This window comes from Oncorhynchus gorbuscha, linkage group LG18 (assembly GCF_021184085.1).
Source record: "Oncorhynchus gorbuscha isolate QuinsamMale2020 ecotype Even-year linkage group LG18, OgorEven_v1.0, whole genome shotgun sequence".
Taxonomy (NCBI): domain Eukaryota; kingdom Metazoa; phylum Chordata; class Actinopteri; order Salmoniformes; family Salmonidae; genus Oncorhynchus; species Oncorhynchus gorbuscha.
This window is the reverse complement of record NC_060190.1, coordinates 13,575,472-13,593,244: the sequence shown is the minus strand read 5'-3', so window position 1 is coordinate 13,593,244 and position 17,773 is coordinate 13,575,472. Positions and strand designations below refer to the sequence as shown.

General features: G+C 41.6%; 1 protein-coding gene across 1 annotated transcript; it reads right to left on the bottom strand.

The window, feature by feature from the left end:
• Window positions 1–56: 56 nt before the first annotated feature.
• Window positions 57–4,209, bottom strand: LOC124002394 (protein tyrosine phosphatase type IVA 1). The gene is made up of 6 exons (XM_046309764.1): window positions 4,043–4,209; window positions 2,333–2,918; window positions 2,028–2,120; window positions 1,784–1,914; window positions 1,452–1,526; window positions 57–1,159 (listed from the first exon to the last, which is right to left on the bottom strand). Exons 2-6 carry the CDS (start codon window positions 2,435–2,437, stop codon window positions 1,042–1,044), a joined length of 522 nt encoding a protein of 173 aa, XP_046165720.1. The 5' UTR covers window positions 2,438–2,918; window positions 4,043–4,209; the 3' UTR covers window positions 57–1,041.
• Window positions 4,210–17,773: the final 13,564 nt, after the last annotated feature.

Below are 17,773 nucleotides of genomic sequence, written 5' to 3'. Positions count from 1 at the left end.
AAGGCATTATAGGCCTTCACTAATGGGAGTACAATAAGATATTATTCAAAACCAAGTTCAGTGTATCGTTTTAATGTACTCTCACAAGTTGGTGAACAGTTACAATTTGTCGCTCACGGTACTAAAACACACATCCATTGATAGTATAAATAGCCAACCTAATAATACACATTTTCAAATACATAAATCATCAAGTATCCAAGTATTAAGTTACGCACATCAAAATAAAAAGGCATACAAAATATCGCAGACGTTGCAAGTCCAGTTTCAAAGCGAAAAACACAAATCACATTTTGGACATGGCAGTAATTAATCAACAAGGTTTGATAAGAGAAAATAAAAAAATAAAAAGGTCCCAGACTTTCAATAAACAAATATTGCAACAATTAAGCATTTCATATTAAAAATAGTTACTGAAAGGACGTAAGTGTGTAGATGTCCTGCACAAGACAAAGGCAACATTCTTTTGTTCCAAGTAAAAAAATGAAACACCTTTTCTAATGTAGTGGATGACAAACCCACTCGATTGCCTTTTTGTTCCATTTTAATTGTAAGGCATTTCAAGTTTTAACCATGTGGAGGAAGGCATACATCTTTCTATTCAGTATTGAACTGAATCATAAAATTTAAAGGGATACGTAACTACTCATGTTAAATCATCGTTACAGTACTTTTTAAAATATTTTTTTAAGTAATAAGCACCCTTGCCAATTAAAACCTTGGGATGTGTTCAACATGTATAAACCAACATCTGGAGGTTCACAAAATTACTTCACTGGCTGTGCTCCTTTCCAATTCTAAGGACACACAGAGAACACTCACTCACTGTCACTTGTTCACAAACTAACCTCTTTTTTGACACTTGACATTTTTTCATTGAGAAGGGAAAACTTTACTTATTTGAGAATTAATTTCCAATAGAAATACTTCAACACAATGGATTTACTCAAAAAAAACAAGCCTGCCAGGTAGATAAGATAAAGAAATGAATGTATTTTTATAGGGGCATTGTTGGCATGGACTATGAATTAGTTGGCTTTACTACTGGATGCAGCAGTTGTTGCGGTGGCCGTTGGAGTCTTTGAAGCGCAGGCGCATCTTTGGACGATACTTCTCCAGGTAGAAAAGCTGCTTGCTGTTGAACGCTCCGCGACGCTTCCTGTTACGAGAGAAAATACATTGTCATTTCACATCATCTGAATTGCAGGTCAGTGCTATTAATTCAAAACAGTGTGTTTTATAGACTAGCCTCCATTTTTGAATGAAATAGTACAATGTACTTACACTGTAATTAAGGGTTAAGGTACATATAATGCAATTTCAACTTTCGACTTCTCAATTGCAGCTCAGTCCGATTATTTAAAAAACAATGTGTTTTAGCCTCCATTTTAAGATGCTGCAGCTACCAGTATATAGAGATCTACATGAAAGTGTATTTGCATCAGACTTACTGCCGGATAAACTGGACAGCATCTTCATATTTCATCCCACATTCAATCAAAGCCAGGGCAACCATGACAGGGGCTCTAGGAGTTTAACACACACAAAAAACATTGGAAATACTCAGAAGAAAAGATGACAATAGGCAGTTTGGGTTAGGGTACTATGGGACTTTTTAATACTGTGTATTATGGCTAATTGTTTTTTGGCATTCTTACCAAAGAACTAGCATCATCAATCTAGCATAATTCTGAATATAAATACTTATTACATGTTTAAAAATCCTTGCTACATGATTATAAATGTTTCTATACTAAGAGGGGAAATAAGAACACTAGTTTACCTCCCCAGGCCAGCTACACAGTGGACAGCAATGCAGCAACCAGGCTCCTCCCTAAACTTCATCTTCAGGAGGTTCAACCAATCATCAACAATCTGGTTAGAGGGGGGAGCTCCATCATCAAACGCCCAATCCTATTGGTGGAGGGGGAAATTAGTTCATCTGCCCTCATTCTCAGAAACAAAAACAAAGATGGTAGTAAATAAGTTCTGCATTGTAGATGTTGAAAAGTGATGTTGAAGCTTACCAGAACCTGTATTCCCTCTTTCCCCACCAAGGTGGAATCATAGGTGGCCTCACATACTCTCACAACGGTGGTCACTCCATACTTCTTCAGTTCCTGTAGAAGAATGTACTTTTATTTTCATATGATCTGCAACATATTCCATTATACATTTGACATACTACACAGGGAAAACATTTATATTTTCTAAACAGACCCTTTATACTATGGAAGAGAGGGACTACCTATGAGAATCCAAAACATTCATTACGTTTTATAACAAAATTAATTTCTGATATCGTCACTGTGTTAATGATGTGAGGGCTCACCTCAATGAATTTATTCAAAGTGGCATTGGTTGGATTGTGGGTAATGAGGAACCTCATGTTTTTGTAGGTGATCTCCACAGGGGCAGGTCGGTTCATACGCGCCATGGTGACAGACGAAAAAATGAGATCTTCCACAAAACAATCTAACAAAAACACTTATTGAGAAGGAGAGGGAATATCAACAAAATGTCAAACTATACTCCCACAACCGTGACCAGTGGGATAAAGAAGGCTATGGGGCGAAAGGAGGTCGGATTTGGCAGAAAAAAGGGTGTGGACAACCAAAATCAAACCCCTTCTCCTTTGGGAAACAGGTTCCCCCTTGATTCTGACCAGGCAGAAGCCAACGAGGGCAGTGTGCAGCAGGTAGAGTTACCCCATCCAGGCTCGTTCTGCTGGTAGGTTAGGAGGTGTCCTGATCCTGCCAACGTTTCAGATCCTCCTCCTGTGGGTCCAATGTGTTTGGAGAGGAGGTGAGTTCTGCTGTTCACTCGTCTGCATAGGCAGCTGCGTGCTGTGCCTGGCAGTAGTCCCCACTGCCCTTCAGAAACTCCATAAATGTGTGACCCAGAACACCACAGAACTGCTGCAAGAGACAAGAGTGGGAGGAGGAGTGAGTAAGCTACAAGGCCTCTAAACTCAAGGGGGAAATGGCTAAAACAACTGAAAAATAAAATGTTACGGAAACACATAATTGCTGCTCTCTTTCAGTCCAGATCTGGTCTTAACCATAGGTCTAATTTTATGGGTCTAACACGACTGCCAATGTGTGAAGGATGGATGTAGCTTACTAAGGTCGCAGCTTAACTTTCTACATATTATTTTTCTTTATAATTGCATACTAAAAGCAGTAATATCTACATATTTGGCCTACTATATGCCTCGTTGACAGAAGGAAAGATTTGTTAGAATTTCAGCATAGCTATTTTTGACAAGCCATGTATAATTCCCTTAGCATTGTATATGTTTTTCTCTGGCTGGTGCTCCAAATACTGTCTAAGAAGCTTGAAGTATGGATAGTTAATCCGATATTTTCTGGCTGGAAAATAATGTTTTGTTCTGAACATTAGTGCCAAATTGGAACTTTAATTAAGAGACAATACAATGACGTCAAACCTAGACGTCTGTCCAACGACAAAACCCAAACAAATCGAAATTTACATAAGTATGATGAAAGAGGATTTCTATAAAACTGTCCTTTGTGAAGGCAGACTCGGCGCCATCACCCGTATAGAGGCCTCATAGCTGAGCACTTGTACATGTCCATTGAGATAGAGAAACAACATTTTGAATAGTGAGATATTTAGCGCCTCGTTTAAGTAAACTACAGTTAATTAAGGTAAGAATGATTATAGAAACGGTCAATGATATTGCTGACAAGTTCATAAGAAAAATGCGTACATTTTATACGATGGTAATAGCTATGTCGAAAATGCTTCTCAAAGGCGCTCCAAAGGCAACCCACCACCTCGTTTAACTCGAATAAAATGTCAATCTAACGACAAAGCCTATTTAATTTCGCATACACCTTTAACATACCGTTAATCACAGGAAAAATCTCACATGTATCAATTTCACAAAGACAACAAAGCATGTGTCGAAAAGGCCCGAGATTTAATATTTGAAAAATAGGAAGACCAGTTGATACAGAATTACAACACGAGTAGCTACAATGTAACACAATATTTATATATGAAAATTGACACTTACTGGGATATGCTTACTCATTGAAGATTGTAGCTTAATCATACAGCCGGTCCCTAAAAATAAGTAAATATATTAAATGGTTTTGCACCATGCAGTCTAGGCAATTCCTCCGTGCGGAGTCGGCGTCTACTCGACTAGTACGACGCAAGGCAAACGGGAAATCACTATTCAGAGCTCTCTTGAAACCCCACCCTAGAAAGCCTACAAACAGGGCATGTTCTCTGGGATCAAATTGTAATCCTGCGCAAAAGAAGCCAACTCTTTATTAAGTTTTATTTACCTCTGTTTGAATACTTAAGGATTGCTGATTATTGACTATAAAGTGCTTACCATTTAGGGTTTCCACTAGCTTTCACAGCCACAAAGTCAAAAGAAGCTATTTTTTGTTGCTTTTTAGTCTCAGTTTAACGATTTGAGGGATAAGGTAAGGTCCTGAACAGTCATTCTGAAAAGTACTTTTTATCTCAAGGCTAACTACCAGGCAGTTTGAAAAGACAGGCTGGGTTGGGGGGGGGGGGGTTATATTGCTATATTCATGAGCTCCCCTTGACACCTCTTTGAAACGCCTATGTCAAGCAACTTGGATGAATTGAGCAGTGTTGCAGTAAAATCCTCTCAAGCACATTTGGTGATACACAAAGCAACAACATGGAAATTGCAACAACACTGAAATGCATCAGAGATATCCATTTTTATTATCCCAATTGGCATGTCTTTTGTGATGCTGTTCACAGCAGCACTGACGGATGTCTTGACTTGACAGCTGCGTCAGAGTTTTGAACAACCCTCACCCCCTTTTGTTCTATGCTGACTGAAGACCTAGCTGGCCAATAACTAGCTAACACCAGACAAAGATGAAAGGGGAAACATATACTAAACAAAAATATAAACGCAACATGTAAAGTGTTGGTCCCATGTTTCATGAGCTGGAATAAAAGATCCCAGAAATGTTCCATACACACAAAAAGCTTATTTATCTCCAATTTTCTGCACAAATATGTTTGCATCCCTGTTAGTGAACATTTCTCCTTTGCCAAGATAATCCATCCACCTGACAGGTGTGGCACATAAAGAAGCTGATTAAACAGCATGATCATTGGATTGACTGGGCCTGGCTCCCAAGTAGGTGGGCCTATGCCCTCCCAGGCCCACCAATGGCTGTGCCCCTGCCCAGTCATGTGAAATCCATAGATTAAGGCCTTACGAATTCATCTCAATTGACTGAATTCCTCATATGAATTGTAGTTCAGTAAAATTGTTGAAATCGTTGCACGTTGCATTTATATTTTTGGTCAGTATATAAGTATCTGTGCCATAGATGAATAGGGTACACTTTTAATAATATTTGCTGAAACCCTACAGCCATACTTTGGCACCAGTAGAGTAGCTATCTAGCTATATAAACCATGCTCCTCTGCAAACACACCTTCTCCATCGTTGGTTACAAGGCATTACTTATTTTAATTAGGTAAGATAATATCATGTTACCATTGGTGTACTGAAATGAGAGTTAAGGTGATGTCACCATTTCTTCTTAATAATGAATACAAGTGTTTGACATGGGGGGAGCAGCACAAGTCAAAAGTCAATGTAGCAGCAAAAGTCATTGGTCATCATATTTTGATCTGGTTTCCTTCAAATATCAAATTTCATGAAAAACTTGATTTTGACTGTTCAAAACAGCATGACATCTTCATCACAGAGTTTCTAAATCCAGAGGCGCAACATCGAAAGACTTCTGGGAACGCTTGCGAAGCAGACCAGGCCGTGGTTTGAGAAGTCAATGAGAGAAGGGAAAATGTCTATTGGAGAAGCAGTTTCTGTCTATCTTCATACTGTACTGTCTTTTGTTCTCATGCTTGTGTGACTCTTCTGAATGTGGGTCAAAAGGGTCATAAAAGTTTTTCACCCCTACCTCCTGGAGTCCTCCTTGTTAGCTAGCGGGACGCGGGGCGACACCAATAGGTGATCTTCGCTCCTGAATGTCGAAAACCTGCCCTCACTGTCATTAACAGAACTGCGGTAAAACAGTGCCCAACAATTGAAATGCAATTGGAGGTTGATCTACTTCTGTTCTGTAAATGGCACTGTGTGCTCTTTTCGAAGGATGGATCCCAGTCTTTCCAGGTCTATGGGATACAGGGGGTCGGGGGTGGTCTGCCGGGCATTGGGATGACAACCCAACTCGGGGAGGGGAGGGCTTTTAGCAGGTGGAATAGTGGGGACAAATTGGAGGTTTACTAAGTAGCAATGCGAATATCATGGTACAGCTAAATAGACACTCAATCATCATGTTACTTTTTAATGGTACGTTTACAAACATATATTTTGATAAATAGAATTGAAAGTTGTGTCTCATTATGGTAAGTGGTGAAATAAGTATAGCCAGTTACAATTGTTATGGCCTAGCAGATAATAAGAAAATACAATCAGTATTTACCTGGCTAAAAGAGAAGGAATATAATATCTATTGTTTACAGGAAACTCATTCAAAATTTTAGATGACGTTTTGTGTAAAAAGGACTGGGGGGTGGAATATATTTCTCCCATGGGCAAAGAAATTCAAAAGGGATGATGGTTTTAATTAACAGTAATTTTGATCCAAATGTGCAAATTGTCCAAACAGGTCATCAAGGTAGATGGATTATTTTAAATATGTTATTGGAACAGATATGGCTTACTAACCTATACTGTCCAAATAATGATGATCCAAGCTTCTTTGAAAATATATATAAGAATTTATCAACTCTACAAGCAACACTAGACTCTATTATTATTGTGGGAGATTTTAATACGGTCTTAAATACCTCTATGGACCGGAAAGGTAATCACACTACAAACTATCACCCTCAGGCATTTAAGGAAATCATGAATGTCATGGATATATTGGAATTAGTGGATATATGGAGACTTAAATACCCTGACCTAGTGAGATATACATGGCGGAGGCTTAATCAAGCTAGTCGTCTTGACTACTTTCTTATGCCATTCTCTCTGGAACTAAACGTTTAAAAAGTGTTGATAGGGGACAGAATGTGGTTGGATCATCACAAAATTGGCATATATATTACTCTTACAGAATTTCCACATGGGCGAGGATATTGGAAATTTAATCAAAGCCTACTTGATGATACATTGTTTAGAAATAGGACAGAAGAATTTATAACTGACTTTTTCAGACATAACATAGGTACAGCAGATCCCCTTATTGTATGGGACACTTTTAAATGTGCCTTTAGAGGCCATGAAATTCAGTACTCATCTATAAAACAAGCAATTTAGATCAAAAGAGTTCATATTAACAAAGGGAATTGAAGGACTAACAGTACAGTTAGATAGCAATAAAAACTACCATAGAGAAACAGAATAAGTTAGAGGAAAAACAAAAAGAAATGGAGGAATTTATTCAAAAAAGATCCAGTGTAATATATTATACAAATTAAGTGAACTGGATGGAATATTGGGGAAAATGCACCAAATTATTTTTCAATCTTCAATATAGAAATGCTACCAAAACAAATGTATTGAAACTTGTTACAAATGATGGAATCATGCATGATTCACCAAATGATATTTTGAAAGAGGAAGTACTTAAAGAATATGTTTTCCTTTCAGTCTCCTCCATCTCCACTAACTGAAACTAATTGTATGGATTTTTTCCCTAATAATAATGTAAAATTAACATCTGTACAGAAAGACTCATGTGAAGGCCAAATTACAGAGGAGGAACTTCTTGATACAATTAAAGCCTTTAAGGCTGGGGAAATCCAGGGCTGGAAGGCATACAGTACCAGTGGAAGTATACAAAAAAATTTATGATATACTCAGAGGACCATTATTAGTATGTTTTAACCACTCATATAAATAGTAGATTATCAGACACACAACAAGAAGGTCTGATATCATTATTACTGAAACAGGACCCAAGTGGTATATATAAAGATCCAGTCCATGTAAAAAAAAATCAGTGTTGTGATGCAAAAATATTAGCAAAATGCTTGGCGCATAGAATTTAAAAAAGTGTTGTTAGATATTATTAATCCTAATCAGACAGGTGTTTTACACGGACGATACATTGGAGATAATATAAGACAAGTACTGGAAACAATAGAATACTATGAAATATCGGGGACACCAGGCCTGATTTTCATAGCTGATTTTGAAAAGGCTTTTGATAAAGTACGGCTGGAGTTTATATATAAATGCATAAAATATTTTTTATATTTTATATATATTAACCCATTATAAAATGGGTTAAAGTTATGTAGGTGTCAAATAGTAAATAATGGCTACATCTCAGAAAGTTTTAAACTATCTAGAGGAGTAAAACAAGGTTGTCCACTATCGGCATATCTATTTATTCGAAATGTTAGCTGTTAAAATTAGATCAAACAATAATATTAAGGGATTAGAAATCAGTGGTTTAAAAACTAAAGTGTCATTGTACGTTGATGATTTATGTTTTCTTTTAAAACCACAATTAGAATCTCTCCACGGCCTCAGAGAGGATCTAGATACTTTTGCTATCCTCTCTGTATTAAAACCAAGTTATGATAAGTATACTATATTACGTACTGGATCACTAAAAAATGCACATTTTACATTACCGTGTAGTTTACCAATAAAATGGTCTGACGGAGATGTGGACATACACGGTATACAAATCCCAAAAGAAAGAAATGATCTCACTCTAATACATTTTTATTATAGAAAGTTAGCACAAATAGATACCATGGAACGGAAAATATCTGTCTATTTGTGGAAAAATCACCCTGATTAACCCTTTAATTTCCCTTTATTCAGATTACACCTGCTCACTTTCGGTTGTTTGAAAAGGAAATAATCTCAAAAATATAATTATTTTTTAAACAAGCCTTAGAAAGTTGGTTGCAATTTCAGTTTAATCCACCTGAAAAGACAGAACAAATAATACAACAAATATTGTGGTTAAACTCAAATATACTAATTGATTTTTTTAAATGTAATTTTCGAAGAAATTTAAAAACAAAGGTATACTTTTAGTGAATGATATTATAAATAGGACTGGTGGAGTTATGTCACACATGCAGCTAACACAAACATATGTAAATGTCTGCTCTACACAAAATTACAACCAATTAATTGCAGCATTACCACAACAAATGAAAGAGGCAAGTAGAAGGAGAAAAAAGTAAGGAACTTGTATGTTGGCCCTGTATTAAAGAACCTAAATGGTTTAAGAAAAGTGTGATAAATAAAAACATATACCCGTTTCATTTAAGGACCAAAAAACAGACAGCTGTGCCATATAAATGTCATGCAGGTGATAGAGGACCCAAAAGCGACTTAACAGAAACAGAGTTTCTTCAAGTCCAAACAGGGAATAACAGAAATCCTCTAGTCTGTAGAGGGGAATTACAAGAGAAGCGGCCACAGACTGCAGGTCGCTTCGGGTAGGCGCAGGCCGTAGTAGACAGAGACACCTGCTCACACGCAGCATCTGATGAAGGCAAAAAACACGACAGGACAGGGCGAAACACAATCACAGCATGGTGAATACAAAACAAGGAACCGACGGGACAGGAACGGAACACAAAGGAATAAATAGGGACTCTAATCAGGGGAAAGGATCGGGAACAGGTGTGGGAAGACTAAATGATGATTAGGGGAATAGGAACAGCTGGGAGCAGGAACGGAACGATAGAGAGAAGAGAGAGCGAGAGAGTGAGAGAGGGAGGGGGGGGAGAGAGAGGGATAGAACCAAATAAGACCAGCAGAGGGAAACAAATAGAATGGGGAGCACAGGGACAAGACATGATAATAAATGACAAACATGACAGTACCCCCCCACTCACCGAGCGCCTCCTGGCGCACTCGAGGAGGAATCCTGGCGGCAACGGAGGAAATCATCGATGAGTGAACGGTCCAGCACGTCCCGAGACGGAACCCAACTCCTCTCCTCAGGACCGTAACCCTCCCAATCCACTAAGTATTGGTGACCCCGTCCCCGAGAACGCATGTCCATGATCTTATGTACCTTGTAAATAGGTGCGCTCTCGACAAGGACGGGAGGGGGGAGGGAAGACGAACGGGGTGCGAAGAAAGGGCTTAACACAGGAGACATGGAAGACAGGATGGACGCGACGAAGATGTCGCGGAAGAAGCAGTCGCACAGCGACAGGATTGACGACCTGGGAGACACGGAACGGACCAATGAACCGCGGAGTCAACTTACGAGAAGCTGTCGTAAGAGGAAGGTTGCGAGTGGAAAGCCACACTCTCTGGCCGCAACAATACCTTGGACTCTTAATCCTGCGTTTATTGGCGGCTCTCACCGTCTGTGCCCTGTAACGGCAAAGTGCAGACCTCACCCTCCTCCAGGTGCGCTCACAACGTTGGACAAACGCTTGAGCGGAGGGAACGCTGGACTCGGCAAGCTGGGATGAGAACAGAGGAGGCTGGTAACCCAGACTACTCTGAAACGGAGATAACCCGGTAGCAGACGAAGGAAGCGAATTGTGAGCGTATTCTGCCCAGGGGAGCTGTTCTGCCCAAGACGCAGGGTTTCTGAAAGAAAGGCTGCGTAGTATGCGACCAATCGTCTGATTGGCCCTCTCTGCTTGACCGTTAGACTGGGGATGAAACCCGGAAGAGAGACTGACGGACGCACCAATCAAACGACAGAACTCCCTCCAAAACTGTGACGTGAATTGCGGGCCTCTGTCTGAAACGGCGTCTAACGGAAGGCCATGAATTCTGAATACATTCTCAATAATGATTTGTGCCGTCTCCTTAGCGGAAGGAAGTTTAGCGAGGGGAATGAAATGTGCCGCCTTAGAGAACCTATCGACAACCGTAAGAATCACAGTCTTCCCCGCAGACAAAGGCAGACCGGTAATGAAGTCTAAGGCGATGTGAGACCATGGTCGAGAAGGAATGGGAGCGGTCTGAGACGACCGGCAGGAGGAGAGTTACCCGACTTAGTCTGCGCGCAGTCCGAACAAGCAGCCACGAAACGGCGCGTGTCACGCTCCTGAGTCGGCCACCAAAAGCGCTGGCGAATAGACGCAAGAGTGCCTCGAACACCGGGATGACCAGCTAACTTGGCAGAGTGAGCCCACTGAAGAACAGCCAGACGAGTGGAAACAGGAACGAAAAGGAGGTTACTAGGACAAGCGCGGCGACGCAGTGTGCGTGAGTGCTTGCTTAACCTGTCTTTCAATTCCCCAGACTGTTAACCCGACAACACGCCCATAAGGAAGAATCCCCTCGGGATCAGTAGAAGCCACAGAAGAACTAAACAGACGGGATAAGGCATCAGGCTTGGTGTTCTTGCTACCCGGACGGTAAGAAATCACAAACTCGAAACGAGCGAAAAACAACGCCCAACGAGCTTGACGGGCATTAAGTCGTTTGGCAGAACGGATGTACTCAAGGTTCTTATGGTCTGTCCAAACGACAAAAGGAACGGTCGCCCCCTCCAACCACTGTCGCCATTCGCCTAGGGCTAAGCGGATGGCGAGCAGTTCACGGTTACCCACATCATAGTTGCGCTCAGATGGCGACAGGCGATGAGAAAATAAGCGCAAGGATGAACCTTATCGTCAGACTGGAAGCGCTGGGATAGAATGGCTCCCACGCCTACCTCTGAAGCGTCAACCTCGACAATGAATTGTCTAGTGACGTCAGAGTAACGAGGATAGGAGCGGACGTAAAACGTTCTTTAAGAAGATCAAAAGCTCCCTGGGCGGAACCGGACCCTTAAAACACGTCTTGACAGAAGTAAGAGCTGTGAGAGGGACAGCAACTTGACCGAAATTACGAATGAAACGCCGATAGAAATTAGCGAAACCTAAAAAGCGCTGCAACTCGACACGTGACCTTGGAACGGGCCAATCACTGACAGCTTGGACCTTAGCGGAATCCATCTGAATGCCTTCAGCGGAAATAACGGAACCGAGAAAAGTAACGGAGGAGACATGAAAAGAGCACTTCTCAGCCTTTACGTAGAGACAATTCTCTAAAAGGCGCTGTAGAACACGTCGAACGTGCTGAACATGAATCTCGAGTGACGGAGAAAAAATCAGGATATCGTCAAGATAGACAAAAACAAAGATGTTCAGCATGTCTCTCAGAACATCATTAACTAATGCCTGAAAAACAGCTGGCGCATTGGCGAGACCGAACGGCAGAACCCGGTACTCAAAATGCCCTAACGGAGTGTTAAACGCCGTTTTCCACTCGTCCCCCTCTCTGATGCGCACGAGATGGTAAGCGTTATGAAGGTCCAACTTAGTAAAGCACCTGGCTCCCTGCAGAATCTCGAAGGCTGATGACATAAGGGGAAGCGGATAACGATTCTTAACCGTTATGTCATTCAGCCCTCGATAATCCACGCAGGGGCGCAGAGTACCGTCCTTCTTCTTAACAAAAAGAACCCCGCCCCGGCCGGAGAAGAAGAAGGCACTATGGTACCGGCGTCAAGAGACACAGACAAATAATCCTCGAGAGCCTTACGTTCGGGAGCCGACAGAGAGTATAGTCTACCTCGAGGAGGAGTGGTCCCCGGAAGGAGATCAATACTACAATCATACGACCGGTGAGGAGGAAGGGAGTTGGCTCGGGACCGACTGAAGACCGTGCGCAGATCATGATATTCCTCCGGCACTCCTGTCAAATCGCCAGGTTCCTCCTGAGAAGTAGGGACAGAAGAAACGGGAGGGATGGCAGACATTAAACACTTCACATGACAAGAAACGTTCCAGGATAGGATAGAATTACTAGACCAATTAATAGAAGGATTATGACATACTAGCCAGGGATGACCCAAAACAACAGGTGTAAACGGTGAACGGAAAATCAAAAAGAAATAGTCTCACTGTGGTTACCAGATACTGTGAGAGTTAAAGGTAGTGTCTCAAATTTGATACTGGGAAGATGACTACCATCTAAGGAAACATGGGCGTAGGCCTGTCTAACGGTCTGAAAGGAATGTTATGTTTCCGAACCCATGCTTCGTCCATGAAACAACCCTCAGCCCCAGAGTCAATCAAGGCACTGCATGTAGCACCCGAACCGGTCCAGCGTAGATGGACCGACATAGTAGTACAAGATCTAGATGAAGGGAACTGAGTAGTAGCGCTCACCAGTAGCCCTCCGCTTACTGATGGGCTCTGGCCTCTTACTGGACATGAATTAACAAAATGTCCAGCAACTCCGCAATAGAGGCACAGGCGGTTGGTGATCCTCCGTTCCCTCTCCTTAGTCGAGATGCGAATCCCTCCCAGCTGCATGGGCTCAGTCTCAAAGCCAGAGGAGGGAGATGGTTGCGATGCGGAGCAGGGAAACACCGTTGATGCGAGCTCTCTTCCACGAGCCCGGTGACGAAGATCTACCCGTCGTTCTATGCGGATGGCGAGAGCAATCAAAGAGTCCACATCTGATGGAACCTCCCGGGAGAGAATCTCATCCTTAACCACTGCGTGGAGTCCCTCCAGAAAACGAGCGAGCAGCGCCGGCTCGTTCCACTCACTAGAGGCAGCAAGAGTGCGAAACTCAATAGAATAATCCGTTATGGACCGTTCACCTTGGCATAAGGAAGCCAGGGCCCTAGAAGCCTCCTTACCAAAAACTGAACGGTCAAAAACCCGAATCATCTCCTCTTTAAAGTTCTGGAACTTGTTAGAGCAATCAGCCCTTGCCTCCCAGATAGCTGTGCCCCATTCTCGAGCCCGGCCAGTAAGGAGTGAAATGACGTAAGCAACCCGAGCTCTCTCTCTAGAGTATGTGTTGGGTTGGAGAGAGAACACAATCTCACACTGCGTGAGAAAGGAGCGGCACTCAGTGGGCTGCCCGGAGTAGCAAGGTGGGTTATTAACCCTAGGTTCTGGAGGCTCGGCAGGCCAGGAAGTAACAGGTGGCACGAGACGTAGACTCTGGAACTGTCCAGAGAGGTCGGAAACCTGAGCGGCCAGGTTCTCCACGGCATGGCGAGCAGCAGACAATTCCTGCTCGTGTCTGCCGAGCATGGCTCCTTGGATCTCGACGGCAGTGTAACGAGCGTCTGAAGTCGCTGGGTCCATTCCTTGGTCGGTTCCTTCTGTCATGCAGGTGATAGAGGACCCAAAAGCGACTTAACAGAAACAGAGTTTCTTCAAGTCCAAACAGGGAATAACAGAAATCCTCTAGTCTGTAGAGGGGAATTACAAGAGAAGCGGCCACAGACTGCAGGTCGCTTCGGGTAGGCGCAGGCCGTAGTAGACAGAGACACCTGCTCACACGCAGCATCTGATGAAGGCAAAAAACACGACAGGACAGGGCGAAACACAATCACAGCATGGTGAATACAAAACAAGGAACCGACGGGACAGGAACGGAACACAAAGGAATAAATAGGGACTCTAATCAGGGGAAAGGATCGGGAACAGGTGTGGGAAGACTAAATGATGATTAGGGGAATAGGAACAGCTGGGAGCAGGAACGGAACGATAGAGAGAAGAGAGAGCGAGAGAGTGAGAGAGGGAGGGGGAGAGAGAGGGATAGAACCAAATAAGACCAGCAGAGGGAAACGAATAGAATGGGGAGCACAGGGACAAGACATGATAATAAATGACAAACATGACAATAAATTGCAAAATAGTTGGGAAGAGATTTTCAATGTACCCATTCCATGGCACATGGTTTATGAATTGATACTCAAAACAACGCCGGTTTCAAAACTTCAAAGTTTTCAATTTAAATTACTATACAAAATTCTTGCAACCAATAGAATGTTATATATATATGGGGATACAATCTTCCCAGCTCTGCAGATTTTGCTGTGAGGTAGCAGTCATTAGATCATTTATTTTGGCATTGTCCATATGTAGCTCGTTTTTGGTCACAGGTCCAAAAACGGTTCTGGCCTAGCCAGTCTCCAGACCTGAACCCAATAGAAAATCTTTGGAGGGAGCTGAAAGTCCGTATTGCCCAGCGACAGCCCCGAAACCTGAAGGATCTGGAGAAGGTCTGTATGGAGGAGTGGGCCAAAATCCCTGCTGCAGTGTGTGCAAACCTGGTCAAGAACTACAGGAAACGTATAATCTCTGTAATTGCAAACAAAGGTTTCTGTACCAAATATTAAGTTCTGCTTTTCTGATGTATCAAATACTTATGTCATGCAATACAATGCTAATTAATTACTTAAAAATCATACAATGTGAATTTCTGGATTTTTGTTTTAGATTCCGTCTCTCACAGTTGAAGTGTACATATGATAAAAATTACAGACCTCTACATGCTTTGTAAGTAGGAAAACCTGCAATATCGGCAGTGTATCAAATAATTGTTCTCCCCACTGTAGGTATGTGTATGTATATACTGTATGTGTATATGTATGCATACGTGTATGTATATGGATATATATATTTACCCCAAAAATATATGGGGGATTGGAAATGATGCAGACAATTACATTGATGGAAGCAACAATCTTTCCGCAAAAGAAACCCGTGCCCCGCAAGTGGGGGCGAAGGACACTATCTACCGTAGCTACAACCTAGCCTCAGAGCATTTCTTATTACCCTGAACATGAATCCGGGACACTCCTTTTAGTATGAAATGTTACATTTCGTATGGTATGTAATAATTTTTGGATGTCCATCATCCATTTAGTATGATATGTTACGAATTACAATTCGTATGATATGTTAGGAATTTGCAAAACGTACATTATGTTACGAAGAGACCCCTCCACCCCCAAAAAACTAGAATAGTCCTAACTAAGCAAAGTTACGTTGAAAAGACATGCAAAATATGTATTTTCCAGACGTTAATGTTTGGTTTAATTTAGGTTCTTAATGAGAGGTGAAAATACATATTTTCTGTACATTTGAAATACATATTTTCCAGGACATTGAAAGGCATCTTTTGCGGACGTTGAAAAAATACGTATTTTCAGTTCTGAATGAAAGTTGACAAGACACATTTTCCAGATGTCGAAAATATTTATTTTCCAGACATTGAAAATATGTATTTTCCTGGTGTTGAAATCAGCTTCAATTTTGGTTTCGAATTAGTTATTTGGTTTATATTTTATTTAACCTTTATTTAACTAGGCCATTTGTGCGCTGCCCTATGGGACTCCCAATCACGGTCAGTTGTGATACAGCCTGGATTCGAACCACGGTGTCGGTAGTGACGCCTCAAGCACTGAGATGCAGTGCCTTAGACCACTGTGCCACTCGGAGCTTGGTCCGGTCCAGACTGGACAAAATCTGAAGCAAACATAGACGTCTATGATTGGACCAGATTTGGTCTGGACCGGACCAAAAATCTATATCCGTAGACATTGAAATCAAGGTCGGTCTGGACCGCACCAAATCGGAACCAAACATAGACGCCTATGATTGGTTCAGATTTGGTCCAGACCGGACCAAAAACCAATGTCCGTGGATGTGGAAATCAAGGTCGGTCCGGACTGCACCAAAACAAACTTCCAAAAGGCATCGGCATCCATCCGAGTGTAACAGTATAATTTTAAACCGTCCCCTCGCCCATACCCGGGCGCGAACCAGGGACCTTCTGCACACAACGACAACAGTCACCCACGAAGCATCGTTACCCATCGCTCCACAAAAGCCGCGGCCCTTGCAGAGCAAGGGGAAACACTACTTCAAGGTCTCAGAGCAAGTGACGTAACCGATTGAAACGCTATTTAGCGCACACCGCTAACTAAGCTAGCCGTTTCACGAGTTTACTGAGGTGTAGCCTACAACGTTGCCAGAAATCACATTTTATGTACGCTAATCTATGTAGTAAGGCTACCGTTTGTAAAACACCAAAAAAGGACATCCGGTCTGGACAATTTACAGATACAATCTTGAAACCAATCTTTTCCCCAATTTGTGGGCGTGGTCGAGGGGAATTCCTTATCGTTACTTGAATGCCGACTGAGACAAAAAATTTAAAATGAACGAATAGAAGTATAAAGAGGGTTTCCTGCAGTTGCAGGAATGCCTACATGCAGGAACACCCCGATTTGCGGGCTGGAATAGAACCCTTCTCATAGAAGCTAGTGACGAACATCATTTAGGCCCTATTAGACCTATGTGGCAACAAATAGGCTATTCTTTCAAAAGTCAAGTGACCGGAATTCTACACATCATGATGCACACATCTTAGCAGGTAAAATGCACTAGGTATTTATAAGTAGGCTATAGCTAGGCTATATTCTGTATTGCAGTCTATATTACATGTAAAAAAAATCTTATTAGGTATTTCAGTGAAACGTATTTTATGATATAGTATAGTTGTATAGTTGTTCTTAATAATATTGTAATAAAGTTGTTATCAAGTTGTTACACTGTCTTGGATGAGCACTAAATTCAATCTAGGTCATATATGCCAATGTTGCACAAATTAATCTAAATATAAACTAATCTCACTATAGAAAAAATGTATATTATAGAAAAGAGAGCATATTTGGTCCCAGTCTTGATTTAATGGTTTTGTGAAGCCATATCAAATCTATTTTTATTTCATACAGACAGTAGTTTAGTTATTTATCATAGAAGAGTTTATATCAGCAAAAAGCTTGAGTTACAACATGTATTGTAATGCCTGATAAATATGTTAATGTTTCTCAGTACTTTTGAACTAAATGCATCTTTCTAGAAACTGCCTGAATGTCATGATTACAGGCACAAACAAAATAGCTGAGCTGTGTGTTTTTGTCTCCACCTCCCTTTGCAATCACACAAAGGGGGATATTGAATC